At 40.3% G+C, this 16,778-nt stretch overlaps 4 protein-coding genes and 1 pseudogene across 5 annotated transcripts; 2 read left to right on the top strand and 3 right to left on the bottom strand.

Annotated features, from left to right (window-relative positions):
* The first annotated feature begins 2,262 nt into the window (after nucleotides 1–2,262).
* LOC103322178 (uncharacterized) lies at nucleotides 2,263–3,439 on the top strand. Its single transcript, XM_008224068.3, has one exon. The coding sequence runs from the start codon at nucleotides 2,449–2,451 to the stop codon at nucleotides 3,253–3,255; it is 807 nt and encodes a 268-aa protein (XP_008222290.2). The 5' UTR covers nucleotides 2,263–2,448; the 3' UTR covers nucleotides 3,256–3,439.
* A 1,500-nt stretch (nucleotides 3,440–4,939) lies between these two features.
* On the top strand, nucleotides 4,940–7,071 carry LOC103322177 (pentatricopeptide repeat-containing protein DOT4, chloroplastic pseudogene; annotated as a pseudogene).
* An 80-nt stretch (nucleotides 7,072–7,151) lies between these two features.
* On the bottom strand, nucleotides 7,152–10,087 carry LOC103322176 (calnexin homolog). Its single transcript, XM_008224066.3, has 6 exons — nucleotides 9,752–10,087; nucleotides 9,567–9,636; nucleotides 8,133–9,262; nucleotides 7,962–8,033; nucleotides 7,674–7,790; nucleotides 7,152–7,563 (listed from the first exon to the last, which is right to left on the bottom strand). The coding sequence occupies exons 1-6, from the start codon at nucleotides 9,860–9,862 to the stop codon at nucleotides 7,423–7,425; spliced, it is 1,641 nt and encodes a 546-aa protein (XP_008222288.2). The 5' UTR covers nucleotides 9,863–10,087; the 3' UTR covers nucleotides 7,152–7,422.
* Nucleotides 10,088–11,234: 1,147 nt separating this feature from the next.
* LOC148919906 (DNA replication licensing factor MCM2-like) lies at nucleotides 11,235–12,796 on the bottom strand. The gene is made up of 5 exons (XM_089045187.1): nucleotides 12,661–12,796; nucleotides 12,427–12,552; nucleotides 12,163–12,345; nucleotides 11,569–11,730; nucleotides 11,235–11,464 (listed from the first exon to the last, which is right to left on the bottom strand). Exons 1-5 carry the CDS (start codon nucleotides 12,778–12,780, stop codon nucleotides 11,348–11,350), a joined length of 708 nt encoding a protein of 235 aa, XP_088901313.1. The 5' UTR covers nucleotides 12,781–12,796; the 3' UTR covers nucleotides 11,235–11,347.
* Nucleotides 11,235–16,571, bottom strand: LOC103322175 (DNA replication licensing factor MCM2). Of its 2 annotated transcripts, XM_008224065.2 has the most exons (17): nucleotides 16,228–16,571; nucleotides 15,907–16,085; nucleotides 15,595–15,764; nucleotides 15,307–15,490; nucleotides 14,930–15,149; nucleotides 14,629–14,836; nucleotides 14,172–14,306; nucleotides 13,882–14,073; nucleotides 13,628–13,800; nucleotides 13,354–13,542; nucleotides 13,123–13,239; nucleotides 12,890–12,973; nucleotides 12,661–12,807; nucleotides 12,427–12,552; nucleotides 12,163–12,345; nucleotides 11,569–11,730; nucleotides 11,235–11,464 (listed from the first exon to the last, which is right to left on the bottom strand). In XM_008224065.2, the coding sequence occupies exons 1-12, from the start codon at nucleotides 16,452–16,454 to the stop codon at nucleotides 12,934–12,936; spliced, it is 2,034 nt and encodes a 677-aa protein (XP_008222287.2). In that variant the 5' UTR covers nucleotides 16,455–16,571; the 3' UTR covers nucleotides 11,235–11,464; nucleotides 11,569–11,730; nucleotides 12,163–12,345; nucleotides 12,427–12,552; nucleotides 12,661–12,807; nucleotides 12,890–12,933. The 2 variants fall into 2 exon arrangements, with proteins under 2 accessions (XP_008222287.2, XP_088901312.1); XM_089045186.1 differs by lacking the exon at nucleotides 12,163–12,345 and having other exon boundaries at nucleotides 12,400–12,552.
* Nucleotides 16,572–16,778: the final 207 nt, after the last annotated feature.

The following is a 16,778-nucleotide window of genomic DNA, read 5'->3' as shown; positions in this document are numbered from 1 at the left end:
TTAGTTTCTCGTCTCTTATCATTCCTAACGCTTTGTTTTTGTTGGGTACTCATTGTTTGACCAAAACTTGGTGGAAGAAAAATGTTTCTTCTGTAGGGTCTGATCTGAGGCACTTAGGCTTTGCTGTATCTGTATCTGTATCTGTATCTGTATGGGGCATATTCTAGAAATGCAGATGGGCACTTAGGCCTTGCCAACTTTTCTTTGACTTACAAGTTTTTGGAGGTAATGCTGGGTCCAGGAGGCACCATCACAAATGAAAGGTGATCAAAATGACCTACATGAGACTGTATAATATTCAAAATCCATGTTCTGATTGATGATCAGATGTGACAGATAACCCACCAAAAGAAAAGAATCACTAAAAATTGTCCATGGCTCAATTCCACTGGAATTCAAACACTAGCAGTCAAACTCTCTCTATCTCTGCAAGTGCTTTCAGTTTGGAAATTAGCCAGCTATAGCCTAGGGTTGGAGGAAAATAATTACAAACTAACTTGGACGGGTTAGAAGATTCAACACTACTAGAAGAAAAAAGTCTTTTAACGATGCGCAATGTGTGTTGTTAAAGGGTTTCGAACATGTTTGTTCGTACTGTGTATATGGAAAAACAAATTTTCAGCAGTTGATGAGATAACTTTTTGTCTTTGGACGAGAAATATGCATGATGGGATCAAATTAAACAGAAAATATTATTTTTATCTTCAAGCCTTCAGAGCTAAGTGCATTATGCCGAGTACCAACAAAGAGACACAAATCCCTGTCGTACGCAATCTTAATTCTGAATTCTGATTTGTATATGAAGGGCAGCTGAAAACCGAAGGAATCAATGTGTTGGTTAAAGTGAAGCTTATAGGGAAACTAGTTTGAATACCAAGTTACGCACCCATCACATTACACAAACACAACCGTGCACGTATTGGTACACTAACATTTGCTTTTTAAATACTACTGCAGGTACTTTTTTCGATTATAAATCTGATAAGAATTAAAAAGATTACTGAAATAATATGCTAGCTAGCTGACCTACATCGAAGATAAGACCATGGTGTTAATCTCAAGTCATTTTATACACTGCCATGTAATCTTATTACATGAAATGTTTGTTTATACACGATTCTTAGCATTGCGGTCATATTTAAAATGATGTAGTTTTGAATGAGTTGACTAGAATGAAGCCTATAAACAATGAGTTTGATTGTTTTCATTATGGTAATTCAGAGAGGCCAATAAGAGAAGATAATAATAAGTTTTTGTTTTTGGATAGAAATTAGAATGAATGAGAATCTCTAACTCAACTCAACTCAAAGTAGTTTATTGAAGTTGGGAGTGGTGTGTGCGTCACGTATGTGTAGTGTTACTGTTACGCTCATAGGGAAACGTAATATGCTGTCACCCTTTCCTTAGACCATGCAACACATGAAGGACCAAACGCACACAAAATTAAAAGAGATATTCTTTTGTTTCTTTTCTACGCAACCAAATGAATCCCCCTTCAATTAATTATATACTCATTTTGTATTTGCATGTAGATAAGATCATAAGATGGATAAAGCCATATGCCTCTGGACTCTGGACTCGGGACTCGGGACTGGATATGCATATTTGATGCTTTTGCTATCCCCCTCTCTCTCTCTCTCTCTCTCTCTCCTAATTATAATTTATGGTCTTTCTTCTGACCCATCTGTCTGACTGCAAATAAACTCGGTGCTCCCTCATGCATATCGTGTCAAATATATGCATAAAAGAAAAAGAAAAAGAAAAAGAAAAAGAATGAGAAATAGCATAAAGCACATCCACAATTTAGGCATCTATCTCCAGCCAATTTACTATTACACCAATCTTTTTCCTTGTTTTGTTTTTCAAAGGGCATTTATGGGTTTTTCCACAGGGAGTTTAAAAAGGGTTTTGGACCACACAACTATCCATAATTCATGAATGAAAGGCGGGATCTGAGATTTAAAATTCCAGCCTAGCTTTGGCCTCAATTGGCGTTCCAGAAGAAATTGCAGTCAAACCAACCCCGAACTGTCAAACTTTCAAAATTAATAAACAAAAAGTGGATGCAAACTACTATGTATGTGATGTGCCACAAAAGAAAGCAAAGCTTTACCCGGGTCTCTCGCTCTCTCTCTCTCTCTCTCTCTCTCTCTCTCTCTCTTCAGTCTTCAGTCTTCTACTCCTAAATGAGATATATTATTCTTTTACATTCGCCAAATCAGATATATATATATATATATATACCCTAAGAAACCCACCTCAAATCTTGTTAGCTTGTAATCAATTCTCTCAACCCCACACCACCTGCACAAAAGACACAGCCCTTTTTGCTCTCCCCTCCCTCAATAATTTAATCAAACGCCTTATCATCAATCGTCTTTCTGCCCTTCATATATAAGCTGAAAGTTCACAGCCGATTATACCTCTCTTAATCTCACACATTGACAAATGAGGTTGCGATTTTTCACTCTCCAGATGATCCCATGGTGTTTCCAGTTGATGGGCAACCACAATCTCTCTCGCGTGCAGCTTCGTCACACCCATCAACAGCGCCAGGTTGTGGGTACCATCAAGCTCGTCAAATCCGACGGCCTGGTTTTGATCTACCACAGCCCAATCTATGTCTCCGAGCTCATGATGGAGTTTCCGAAACACCTTGTGTGCCGGTCCGATTCGTTCTATATCGGACAGAAGATCCCGGCTCTCTCTGAAGACGACCAGCTTCAGCTCGGCCACAAGTACTTTCTGCTACCTCAACACTTGTTCCAGTCGGTGCTTTCTTTCGTGACCATTGCTTCGTTCAATACCAAAGACTCTTCAAAAACCGCGTTTCTAAGGAAGGCTGTGAATTGCGAGCCGTTTGATATTCAGAAAACGCCATCTGGGTGCTTGAGGATACGCGTTTCCGACGAGTTTATATCCCAGATGTTGGAGGAAGGGAAGCTAAACGAGGAAGCAGCAAATAAAGAAGATGAGGCAAATAATTTTGCCAAAGCCAAGAGCGGGGTTTGCACCACGGCTCAGTTGCAGAAAGACTACACGCAGCTTGTTGGGTCACGGCAATGGAAGCCGAGGCTTGAGCCCATCAGAGAGACGAGGGAGAAGAGCAGAAGGCTGTCTTCGTTTGGGATGAGAAGATCTTCCAAGAAGAAATCTCAACCCAACTCATTAAAGGAGTCCCAGAACCAAAAGAGTTCTAGTACTGCTACTTCCAAAGCCAAGATCAAGATCAAGATCAAACCATCCAGGAAATGATGATTCCGTGGATTGTTAATTAGTTAGGAGTTAAGTAGGAGGGTCCTCTCTTTGGATTTTGATTGATATGAAGTGAATATATGTTCTGCAGTTCATACTGATTTCTCACATCACACAGCGATGTAAATACATGACTCTGTTTTCATGCTCTTTTTCAATACAAATTACTCTCTTTCTCATTGCACATTTTGCCTAATGATCACCATCTTTATTGCTAAAGCTATCAATATTAAATTCTTGGGTTCTTCTGCCATGTTAATTAATTAATTCCCATTATCTATAATCATCCAGATTCCAAGTGCTTGATGCGAATCTGCAAATCTGATTGCGTGCATATAAAAAATTAACCTAACTAACAAGAAACTCGTAACTCAAGTGGTTAAGAGCAGTCATTCTTGCATCTCTTGTGATTGAATTCCCTCCTCCAATATCACTTGTATGTCTGAGAAATATAGCTGGTTTTCTGCAAATGTCCAGAGTGGAAGATGGTGGCGTTATTTGTAGGTAGGGTAGAGAGGCCAGGTGCGTGGCTGGGTTTGGCATAGTTGGACTGTCTGGCCTAGATAGATGACGAACTGGCAGTGCCACTCATAACTTGCTGTGGGTTGGGATTTGAGAGACGATGGGGGGAAATGGACAAAATAACAGTCAAAAAGGTCAGCTAGCTTTCAATCTACACATTTGTGCAAACTCCCATTATCTACAATTGCGTTACGTGAATGAGAATGAATTAATTCGCAGACCAATCCTTGACTTGCACGTGTACTCTCATTCTCAGCTGACCCCACGAGTAGGCACCAGCAACAGTAGCTACCAGCTCAGCCGTGCCAATACCCATCGTCCAATTCCAAGTATTAACAGAGCATGAAATTTTGGTCAAAGTTGGGCTGGTTCTTTCCTTAGATCCATTTCCTGTTGCTTTATATATCAAATTCCCAAGTGGACCCTACAGCCCCTTGGCCTTTTTCTACTCTACTCGTTCAAAATTTTTGACTGGTGGTGAATTTTTGTGTGCCTTTCTTTTCTTTGTTTTTCTAGAGCCCCGTGGGATTCCCGCGGCTATAAATTTAATGCCGGTTTACTTGGAAGACTGAATTGACGTTCAATGTTTTGAAACATGGTATTATATGCAGAGTACCTTGTTTAAAAGATTGTATAGGGTTTGCTAAATCAACATTTGAATCATGTTTTTTTAATTCCATTTCATCTTCTAGTATGCTTGAACATTGAATCATGTTTAGCTAAGAAAAATTTCCCACATTAGCGGCTAACATAAATGCTTGTAGGTGTTTACTCTACGGCATGAGCAAGTCTTGAGTGTTGCTACCTTATGCGACAACACAATCACACGAAAGCAAAACTCTGAATTGAGGTTCACTTATATCCGACCGTGTGTGAGCATTAAGCAGCCACACTCAAGACAAGACTCTTCCAACAACAATGTTTGAATTTAATCCATCCATTGCAATTAAGACAAAAAACATTATAAAAATTGGTTGCCGTTGGATTGGATTCAACGAAAGAAAGCATTCACAATTTTTTTTTCGGTTATTATTATTATTGCTTTTAGGTCAAAAAAAAAATTCGTTAATAGGTGAGCGCTTCTACCAAAGGTGTCGTTATTATGTTGAGAGAAGAATCCTGATAACGAGCACGACGACATGTCGTCGTTCTTCAACTAAACTTCAACTGAAACCTATCTCCAGAAACAGTCCCTCGATAACATCGTAGTAATCAGTGTATATTCCCCACCAACAACACCACCAGGGTTCTCCAAGTTCCCAACAGGCAATGCGGAATTGGGTTTGATTCAATCATCGCCATGGAAGTCCTTGCATCAGCTCAAATTCAGCGTTTGATCGTCACCGAGAAACCAATCGACACTGCCCAGTACAAGCATCCCCGAAATTCCAAGACCAGCACGAAGGTGGCTGTGACCCGCAAGCTGCTCGAAAAAATGCCCCACTCAGACACCTTTGCATGGAACAAGCTTATCCAAACCCATATCGCCAATGCCCATTTCGACAACGCCCTCTCCACATACCACCAAATGCTGCTCCTCGGTGTTCGGCCCGATAGACACACTCTCCCCCGGATCTTATCCGCCTCCCGCCTTTCCGCTGATCTCCCTCTCGGCAAACAGCTCCATGGCCACGCTCTCAAGCTGGGCTGCTCCGATGACCGTTACGTGGTTGCTGCTCTCATCGAACTGTACGGCCGTCTCCACAGCGTTGACGCCGCAAAAGGGCTATTCGACAAGTCCCCTGTCAAGAATTCTGTTTCTTGGACTATGCTGGCCAGGTTGTACATCATGGAAGGTAAGCCCGGCATGGCGCTTCATGTGTTTGACGGAATGGTTGAATCTGGAGCTCAGATAGATCCTGTGGCGCTGGCAACAGCTGCTGGTGCCTGTGGCATGTTAAAATCGGTGATTGATGGGAAAAAGGTCCACCGGGTTGCCAAGGAACTTGGATTGGAGTTTGATGTGTTGGTGAGCAATACCCTCTTGAAAATGTACATGGATTGTGGCTGTATTGATGATGCTCGTTCAGTTTTCAGATCAAATGCCTTCGAAAGATGTCATTTCCTGGACAGGAATGATTCATGCCAACGTGAAGAGAGGAGGCTTCAATGAGGGTCTTAAATTGTTTAGGCAGATGATTGCGGATGGAGTGAAGCCGGATTCTCTCTCAGTATCTAGCGTTCTCCCAGCATGTGCAAGAATGTCTGCAAGTAAACAAGGAAAAGAAATTCATGGATACTTGATTCGAAATGGTATCCGTATGAATCTCACTGTCTTGAATGCTCTGATGGACATGTATGTCAAGTCAGGATTTATCGAATCTGCTTCGAAAATATTTGCCCGGTTGAAGCACAAAGATGTTGTTTCATGGACCGTGATGATATTGGGGTACAGCTTACATGGACAAGGGCAGCTCGGAGTCGATTTGTTCCGCCAAATGGAGGACTCAAGCATACAGATTGATGAAATCACGTATGCTGCTGTCCTTCGTGCTTGTGTTGCTGCGCTCATGGTTGCGGAAGGGAAGTTTTACTTCAACTGCATCAAGACGCCTGCAGTTGCACACTCTGTTTTGTTGGTAACTCTTCTATCTCGTTCTGGGTTGTTTGATGACGCAAAGAACTTCATTGCTGACAAAAAGATTGAAGGAGATGCTGAGGTGCTGAGAGCACTGCTAGATGGCTGTAGGATTCACCAGCAATCGAAATTGGGCAAGCGGGTCATTGAGCAGCTCTGTGATTTGGAGCCTCTTAATGCTGATAATTATGTTTTACTCTCCAACTGGTATGCTCACTATGCAAAATGGGACTTGGTGGAGGAAGTAAGAGGAACGATTATAGATATGGGTTTGAAAACTAAAAGAGCTTATACTTGGATGGAATTGAGAAACAAAGTTCATGTGTTTGGGACGGGGGATGTTTCTCACCCAAGATCACAGGGAATATACTGGGAGTTGCAGTGTTTGATGCAGAAAATGGAAGATGAAGGACATAGACGTGATTCGGATTTTAGCTTCCATGATGTGGATGAAGAACGTGAGTGCATTTCAATTGGGCACAGTGAATTGTTGGCCATTTCTTTTGGTCTCATCAGTACACAAGCCGGATCGACGATACGCATAACAAAGAATCTGCGCGTGTGCTGCAACTGCCATGATTCTGCAAAAATTATATCCCAGATGGTAGGACGAGAAATCATACTTAAGGACCCAAACTGTTTCCACCATTTTAAGGATGGCTATTGTTCATGTGGTGATTTTTGGTGATTTAGTTATCTATATGTTGCTGTTATCATATGGGCTCTTAAAGGCGATATGGTCCCAAAACACGAATTTCATAATGACAAGTTGACAACCTCTAGTAGAAATGAGACATCAGAAACACAAAGCATTCCATAACTTATAACGGATACTAGGGGGGGTAAATCGGGAGTACAACTGTAATATAGTGGAACAACATCTACCTCCAACAGAACACATTAGAAAACGTAAAATAACGATCGGCACATGCGAGTATAGCCAATCCATACTCATGCAAAGTGTTCTGATAAGAAGTAGAAAAGAAAATTCTGGAAACGTACTAGTAACAGATCCAGCCATTTAGGTTCTATCTCAAAATTTTGCAAACATAACAAGCACATACTACTTAAGTTTCCCTTCTGGTAGGCCGCCTGCGGGGAGGAGCAGCAGCATCTTCCTTCTCACTCTCATCTTCCTTCTCCTCACTGCTTCCTTGAGTGTTGGAAGTCTCTGCAGCTGCAGGCCTATCTGTTTCAGGAACAGTGACCTGCAAAGTCCGGGACAAAAGAGTTTACAAGTGCAATCATGTAATTACTGCTATCAGAAGTCACAACCATTACAGAAAAATGCAAACATATGCAGGGTGTAATAGCATACCTTGGGTTTTTTGCCACCAAAAAGGATTTTAAAGAGAACTGTCAAAAGAACAACCACGATGGATACAATGATACCAATTGCAATATTCGGCTGTTTTTCTCCCTTCTCAATTAGGTCCTGCATGAACATTGCATAAACATGCTCAATTAAGCATAATCTACAAGCTCAATTGTAATAGCATACAATGTTAACACCATTTACAACCTCACTAGCAGAGAAATGACAAAGGCTGTTAGATGCTGCAATAGCTCTCAATTAAAAAAAAACGATGACAAGGCAAAGACTTACAATGATCTTGGGTTTGTATGCATCCAAGAGAGGAACGTCCGCTATTTTGTAGAGAAGGTCAAATATTTTCTTCTGCAAGTATTAGTTTATAAAGTTTGTTTGTTAGATTACGAAGTACCAAAAGTCAATAGAAATTAAGGAAACTCAAATATAAAGTAAAAAGTTGATTACCTGGAAGCCTGAGAGTCCGTCTGAAAGACCAGCAGCTTCTTCCTCAGCCTTCTGTTTCTCTTTCTCATTTTCAAACTTCGGCTTCCATGTTGTTAGCCTATAAGATTCAGCAACCTTCTCATCATCAGCTATGAGAATATTGTCAAACAATATGCCATCCTGCATTGTCCAGATCTCAATGCCAATAGCAGCGATGGCCTCAAAGTCAGGCTTCTCAGTCTCAAAGTAGCTAGGGTTTGGAATTTCTTGAGGTTTCCAAATACCCTTGTAACCGGGGTTGTCAATAAGAGGACGGCTCCATTTTCCTTTATAAGCAGGATTTATCTTCATTGGCTTCTTCCATTCTCCACAACCAGGTGCCAACGAACACTTGGGGTTATCTGTTTTTGTTGGTTCCCATACACCATCCTCTTCATCGTCCCAATCTTCTGGCTTTGTAGCTTCAGGGTCATCAATCTCTTCAGGCTCATCATCCAACCACCCTTCAGGTTTTACGGCATCCTCATCTTCGATTTCCATTGGTGCATCCTCATCCCAATCATCTGGCTTCACAGCATGTGGATCTGGAATCTTTGCCCGCTCATCCCAGTCCTCTGGCTTCTTATCATCTGGGTCAGGAATTGTCTTGGCCGGAATTAAGGCAGGCTCGAAATCTTTAGCTGAAAGGAAATTTGCCTTCTTCTTCTCCTCCCCATCTATTAAAATTCTAACTTCGTTGTTAGGTTTCAGTATTGCAGTGTAGACATGAGAGAGTTTGTCAGAGGGCACAGATGGAGGGTCCTTGAGATGGTGCTCAACATACTCTCCACTCTTGGGGTTCTTGTGCTTAAAGATGAAATGAACCTTGTTTGTGGAGCCACATTTGTCAGGTCCAAACATAATGGAGTAGGGAGAATCGTTGTCAAATTCCTCTGGTTTCCATCCAGCCTCCTGGGGCCGGAGGTATTTCAAGTAAGCACCGCCACATTCAAGCCCATTCTGGAACCTAACCTCAAACTGCAGGACAATGGTTCCATCCTTAAGGCTCACAGCCTTACCCAGGTCTTTCACTACAGCATACTTCCTCGCCTTCTCACTGACCAAAAGACCATAATCATCATGTCCCTCACTCTTGGAAAGTTTCCAGACACCTAAATTATATAAACATATCAGTACACAAAATTCACTGCCAAAGCAATACATTCAGAGAGTTCTCAAGTGTGGCCTACATGCATGAGGAAGTTGCCGAAAACATACAGCAATTAATCACAGTAGCATCAATTGATATGAGTTCAAAATTACTTGAATTACAATATGAACAAGTTTCTTGTTCACATCACAGAAAACCATTTAAACCATAAGGACAAGTTTCGACTATTTATTTCTTCAACAACGTAAGATTGTTACATAATAAGCAAAACAAAACAAAAGACAGTAAATGCTGAAAGGGAATACCTTTGTACTCATCCTTGGAAGAAACGATCCAGCGACCTTCAAATGACTCAGAAAATGGCTCGTAGAAGATCTGTCAATCATCAACTGTTTGTCAAAATTCTTAAAGGATAAAGAAAAGGGGGCAGTGGATTTTGATAATTTTGATAAATTATGAATAATAATAATAAGGAAAGAGAATATGATACCGCATCAGGTTCGTTTTCAGAAGAAGCTTGGATCTGAGAAGCAGAGCAACCAATCAGCAGCAGCAGCAGCATAAGCTCAGTGATCTTAAGCCTCCCTTCCATCAGGACCATCGGCTTAACCCTAAAGCCGCCTTCGATTTTGCATAAACCACTACAAATGCAACAGTCGATTTGAAAGGGGCTTGATTTTCTATGAAAAAGACAAAAGAATAATATATACTAGAAGTGGAAGATAGGAGAGAGAGATGGATAGGTGGCTGCACGGTCTCACCGTTAAATCAAGGTCGCCGGTGTATTGTAGTGTTGGGGTCATTTAGACATTTTAAAGGGTTAGGACTGGCAATAGATCGTGTTATGTCAGGTTCGTGTCGTGTCGGGATAATAAATATGTCAAGAATGCTCAACCTGAACCCAACCCATTTAATAAACGTGTGTCGGGTTGGTCATCTTTTATAGTCTTTGGTTTGAGTCGTATACAGGTTTATAAATAATAACATGTGTGTTACGAAACTCACAATTGAAAAATTTTAAATTTAAAAAATAGAGAGATGGAGAGAAAATATAAGGAAAAAAAGAAAAAAAAGATAGAGAGAGGAGAGAAGAGAGAAGGAAAATAAAGAAAAAAATAGAGAGAGAGAGAGAGGATAGAAGATTGAACGAAATAAAGAAAAAAAAAGAGAGATGAGAGAAAACTAAAGAAAAGAAAAGAAAGAAGAAAAAAGGAGAGAAGAGGAAAGGAAAAGAGAGAAAAAAAAGAGAGAGGAGAAAGAAGAAAGAAGGAAAAAAAAAAAAAAAAAAGAAGAGAAGAGAGATGGAAAAGAAAGGAAAACACAAAAGAAAAAGAAACATTATAAATATCAAAAGACATACCATAAAATCACAAAGTTGTTTGTGGCATGGTGGATAAGATGTTTGAGAGAAATGAGGGTGGTAGGGGTTCAAAACCCCTTGTGTGTGTGTTGAAGTCTCCATTTGTCTTTATTTTTTAGCTGGTTAGGGAGTTGTACACGGGTTGACACAACTATTGACACGACCGGTTTATTAAACGGGTCAGAGCGAGTTGACCCGAAATTGACCTGTTTTTTTATCATACGAGTTTCGAGTCGTGTATCGAGTCGTATCCGAAATTGCCACCCCTTTAGCTTGTGAGAGCTTCTTTATACACCCATTAAATAAGTCATCCATGAATTCTATTTAAGATAGGCTACTTTTAAAAGGCTTTTTATTTAAATTCTGTTGAAAAAAAGGCTGCTTAAAATGGTTACTCACTTTCGAACACTGTATTTTATATGCGTATATTAATCAATGCCATATGTTGTATGACATGAAGCAATATATGAAGTTTCACCATAAGCTAGGTTATGCGTGAGCAAAGTTCTGACAGACGAATTCTACCAAGCAAAGCACATGCATATTGGGTAGACATGTATGTAAAGAACATGAGACTAGGTAGCATCATTCAAAGCAAATGGAAATTGTAAGATTTGTCCATAATCTATCTATAATTGCTAAATTATGTGGTTCATAGTTACTAATACAGTCTCCGTCTAACATGAAAAACTCTTTCAACCGATTCAAAATCGATACTTTGTTGCATTATCTTGGAAGGTGATGCCTAATCAATCCCTGCTGTTCATCCAACACAAAGCCAGCTGATGAAAAAAGAGCACTCGTAAAGAAGGGTTTTAGATCAAGGATCTCATGCTCCTGTGCCTGCACAAGATTAAATCCAATGCAAAAAGCTCGATGGTTAACTGCCTATTTTGTTTATGCAAGTAAAGTAGATTTCCAATATCAGCCGTTCATGTTTGCATTACCATTCTCTGTAAATCTCCAACTCTGACATCGATATGGGTGAGCGCTGAACTAGAGCCAGAAACAATTTCTTCAAAGTGAATTGCATCCTTCACAAGCTGACGGAGTAAATGGAGGAGCACATTGTTGTAATCCTTCTTGAAAGTCATGTACTTTCTGAAGCTCTGCAAATACAAAACAAATTCTTCAGGAATCAACCACTAAAGAGCTTCAAAGATTTTACCAAGTAATATTCTACACATTCTAATTCAGGAAAGCATAAGAAAATTATCAGATTATAGTGTTAGAGTAGGAACAAGATCAGGTATAATTTAGTGATGCTTAATCATGAAAACGCACACAGAGTTCTAGTCTTCAAAAATTTAGGACGTCCTTATTCAGCCAAGACCTACAGCTACAGATGATTCTCATGAGAACTTATTTTCTTTAACTATAATGTAAAGTTCCACTGCTATGAGAAATAATAGCAAAAATCAGAACCATTCAATGTGGCAACTAGACTTGCCATTTTGTCACAATATTAGAAGCTTTGGAAGAATATCAGAACACCATAAGTAGGGGGGAAAAAGTTAAGGGAAGATGTCACTCTTTGATACCTTTTGCAGAGCTTTCTGCACCCCAAATTTTTGGGTAGAGATAAACGAATCTAATAATACACGAATTGCCATATCCACATCTTCTTGTATTACATGCTGTCTAAGGTGCATTCTTGCATGTGCTTCAGACATTCGAATCATTGATTCTATGTGCCTTACAGCTATTGGTACTCCTTGTCCATGCTAAACAAAAAAATGAAAGAGTAAGTTTCCTATAAGACAACCGAAAACACAAACCTTCAAATAAAAGGACGAGAAACTAACTGAAGATTCTCTCCGCAGTTCAGCATAAACAAGTGTGAGCTTTTCCAGATCAGCGTCATGCAACCTTGGGAATACATTTAACTTGGCATAAGTTAAGTATTTCTTTAGCATATCTTGAGAAAGTATCTGAAAGTTCAGGCAAAAAACTCTATGAGATTAAAAAAGAAAGAAACTCAATTCCAAACAAACCAGGAAGGTACAAGTGGATAAACTGGGTAGATATGAAGTATAAACCTCTGGATCCACTGGGCTGTCGGACGTATCTTCTTCGGAATTGCTTAAGGGCATATTATCCATGTTAGCTCCCTTGGCTTGCGACTTGAAATGACTATCAACAACAAACTTTGCAAGCATTTCATCAGTGACAGGGTCAACCACATCCTGCATGTTATCAATTTCCTTCCCTGTGAGAATGAACGGAAACAAAAATGTGGAGAAGAAGACGAGTTTGTAGGATTCTAACCTTAACAACACAGAGGATGTCAAAACGAGAGATGATGGGATCTGTTAACTCGACATTTTGTAAAATGTCTTGGAGGAATCATATCTGGAATACAGACATGCAGGTTAGATTTGTTATTTGTTCCTAGAAATGCAAGTGAATGGCTCAATGGAGAATAGAAGATAGTGCCAGGTTTACAAATGCAACAAAGTATGTCCAGTTGGCTACTCTTGGTCATTTATCCTCTATCATACCTTCCACCAACAGGGTTTGCAGCTGCAATGACGGAGCAGCGTGCTTGGAGAGAAGTGACAATTCCAGCTTTTGATATGCTAATACTTTGTTGCTCCATTGCTTCATGAATACTCACCCTAATTGAGATGAAAATGTAAATGCTCAAATACTCAAAATAAGCTGGAAAGGGGCGAGGGTGGGTGTCAGTTTTCATAATTGGAAGATTTACATACATACTAGCATTGTCATACCTATCCTGATCATTCATTTTGTCAAATTCATCAATAAGGCATATTCCCTTGTCAGCAAGAACAAGAGCTCCTCCTTCAAGGGTCCACTCCCTTGTAACAGGATCCTTGTGCACAGCGGCTGTGAGTCCCACAGCAGATGCTCCTTTACCAGTAGTATACACAGCTCTCTGCCCAGTCTTTTCAACATACCTTGTGAGACAGAAATTGATAAATTAATTAGATCCTTAGAGCCAAGCAATTGATTCACTTCTAAACCGATGATAGTAGCTCTTACTTAAGAAACTGTGATTTTGCCGTGCCAGGATCACCTAGGAGAAGTACATTTATATCCCCTCGGAGTCTGTGTTTTCCCTCAACATTTTTCTCTTGGCCTCCAAACATGGTAAGAGCTATTGCAGTCTTTATGTCCTCATGGCCATAGATGGATGGTGCAATGGACTTGACAATCTGCGTTCATAGAACATTTAGTTATTTCATGATAATACAAGAGATGGTTAGTTGAGAAAGATACAAGGGTTTAGTAGCAACCCTTTCTCCTATTCTTGGGTCTTTAGACAACTTTTCAATCTCATCTTTATCTTCCTGGGTAAGTTTGTAAGCAGAAAAGAGGTCTTGCTTCTTTGTGATATAATTTGCTTCAACCACAGTGGCAAATACAGGAAACCCGTTCTTTGTATTCAAAGAAAAGTCAAAATTATTTGAATAAATGCCAGTGACCTCCTGAAATAAATCAAATAGAATGGAAAACAGAATATTAGTAAGAATTCACTAAAACAAGTAACAAGAAAAAATAAGCAAGACCAGGATGAGGATCCTACAATCTCTTCCCCTGGACGAGCACAATCAATTAGATCATTCAACAGTATCACTTCCTTGTATCTTGGAAGCCGACCTGCAGGCACAATTCCTGGGCTCTCTTGGAGTGTAAGCTTTTGATAGTTCCTGTATATGGTCTGAAGCAAGAAATAGATGGACACATATGAGGTTCAATTTGTGTTTTACTTATATTCTTGTCTGAGAAAACGCATGGAAACCCAAGAAAATAAAAGAAAAGAAAAAAAAGTAACTAATTTTACAGAGATGCTGGACCCGAAACAAAAAACCTTAACTCAGCAAAGCCTCTTACAGCAGTTTAGCATAATTGAGGTGCAATATTAATTATAAGTTCCCATAACAGCCTCCACAACATTCAATGTTAATCCCCTTTCTTCTCTTCAGATTTTTCCAGCCAAAAAGAAAACTGAAGGCAAATGTATGTAAATTTGTAAAACTCACCTGCTCAATATTGACACTGAACGGTCCTTTTGATTGGCATTCAGGGCAAGAACCAACTTTAACTTCTGAATAAGAGTTCTGAAAGAATGGCCCCAATATTGCCCCACATTTATTGCAATCGTACTTTACTTGTTGCAACTGGGGAAAGACCCCAGAGCGTCGGGTCACAACGCCTCCAATACGAATCATGGTATTCAAATGGATCTGCCTGCACACCATAAGAGCAGATGACATTTACACCTCAAAGGAAAAAGGTAGCAAAGATGTAGCAAAAAAAGAAAAAGAAAAATCTCCACAATACCGAATGTTGCGAATCTGATCATAAACAGGTAAGTTGGTTATCCTAACATAGATCTTTTGATGGATACGTTTGTAGTTGGGGTGTAAACTAAACACCACATTCTTGGCAACATCTTCCATGACTTCCAAGACAGACTGGGGAGCATCAGCCAACCAAATGGCAATATTGGGATGAGTACCAATAAATTGCTTGTAATCAATCTCCAGACTACACTTATTGGCTACAAAATGCAACAGTGAGTTGATTCAAAATTCAAATAAAATATCCGAGGCATTATGTAGCTTGCAGCTTGCACAACACATTGAGATAAAAAGTACAAATGGCCAATGTACGGTTAACAGAGCATAAGAGCCGATTAAATAAAGCTAAGCCTTTACCTAATACCATCTCATTAATGAGGCGCACATATTCAATGTCAGAAGAACCCTTCTTCACAAAGGTGAGCAGAAATTCTTTGAACTTCTTGGCTATAAATCTTCGCACTTCATCTCTAGTAACCCATTCCCTGAGTGTTCCCTGAACACGATACATCTCAAACTCGGCTTCTTGGTCATCATCATCCTGCACATGAAATTCATGTAAAATGAGAAAAGCTTGAAGATATTTACTCCAGAAATTCATGTAAAAAGTCATCCAAGTCAGAAGCATGATTTGTATAACTAAACCTCATAGCCATCATCATCAGTCTGGTCAGTCATTGGGACATCCTCTCGGGAGTTTCCGCGCTGTGATCTTCCCGGTGAACTCTGCATTCCATCATTATCTTCGTAGCTTCTTGGAGGCCTGAAATCAGCCCTCGCCCTCTTTGAAGGCCTGTAGCTGTCATCATCAGTATCTGCAACCAAAATGCCAACAGAATCAACATTAAACTAACATCATCAACAACAACATCATACAATCTAATACAGCTATCTTTGGTTCCCAATTGTACGGAGACATTAAATTTTGACGGAAATTAAGTTTGGATAAGAGCTTACCTTGGTCATGGAGAAGATGAGGGAGCTTGCGAGTTGTTTGTACGCCGTCGCGTGTATCGAGCTCGATTTCGGCGGCTCTGCGGTCGGCCATGATCTGATCCAAATCCCTCTCGTCCTCAACCGAGTCATCAAGCCCCAACGACTCGTACTGGTCGTGCTCATCCATTCTCCGATAATCACTAATTTCACATTCACAATAAACATTTCGTGAACACTAAATCACGAAATTTTACTTGAAAAAACCGATTTCAAAAGCATCATTATTATTATAATTAATATTATCATTACTAAACAACAATTGATAGATTTTGAAGTACTGACTCCAGGAAATTGTCGTGGAAGAGATCCTCTCCCTCCTCCTCTTCAAGGAGGACGTCTTCTTCGGGCTCATCCCGGACGATTTCCGGGTCGACGGAGGCCTCGTCGTCGTCGGACGATGATGAGAAGTTCTCGGATGTGCGGCTCGTGTGCGGCAGCTGATCCGTGTTGAACCCCACTGACGTCGGCGAGTCAGGCGTTGACGGTGGGTTCTCGGCATTTCCGGCCATTTCTTGAAATTAAATTTCTTTCGTCCTCTCAACTTCTCTGAACTTGTCTGTTTCTCTTTCTCTGCGGCTGAAAAACTGATTTTAGGGCTACTCTACTTCAGGCTTCTACTTTTTGGCGGGAAACTTTCCCTCCATTCTGGCTCACATGGGCTGCCTGCCACGTCGCCTGATCACTCAACTTCTTGGCAGGCTCAGTTTGTGATGATACCCACTTAAAGCCCACGAATTGTAGCCTCTATTGGGCGCAGTTTCATCTCTCGTCGTCGAGAAGACGACTTGTCGTTTCGTCTATTATTGAGCCACTTTTTTTTTAATAAAAAAATT

The sequence above is a fragment of the Prunus mume genome, linkage group LG2 (assembly GCF_029339155.1).
Source record: "Prunus mume cultivar Tortuosa linkage group LG2, ASM2933915v1, whole genome shotgun sequence".
Taxonomy (NCBI): Eukaryota; Viridiplantae; Streptophyta; class Magnoliopsida; order Rosales; family Rosaceae; genus Prunus; species Prunus mume.
The sequence above is the reverse complement of the archived record's forward strand: the minus strand, read 5'-3'. Positions and strand labels throughout refer to the sequence as shown.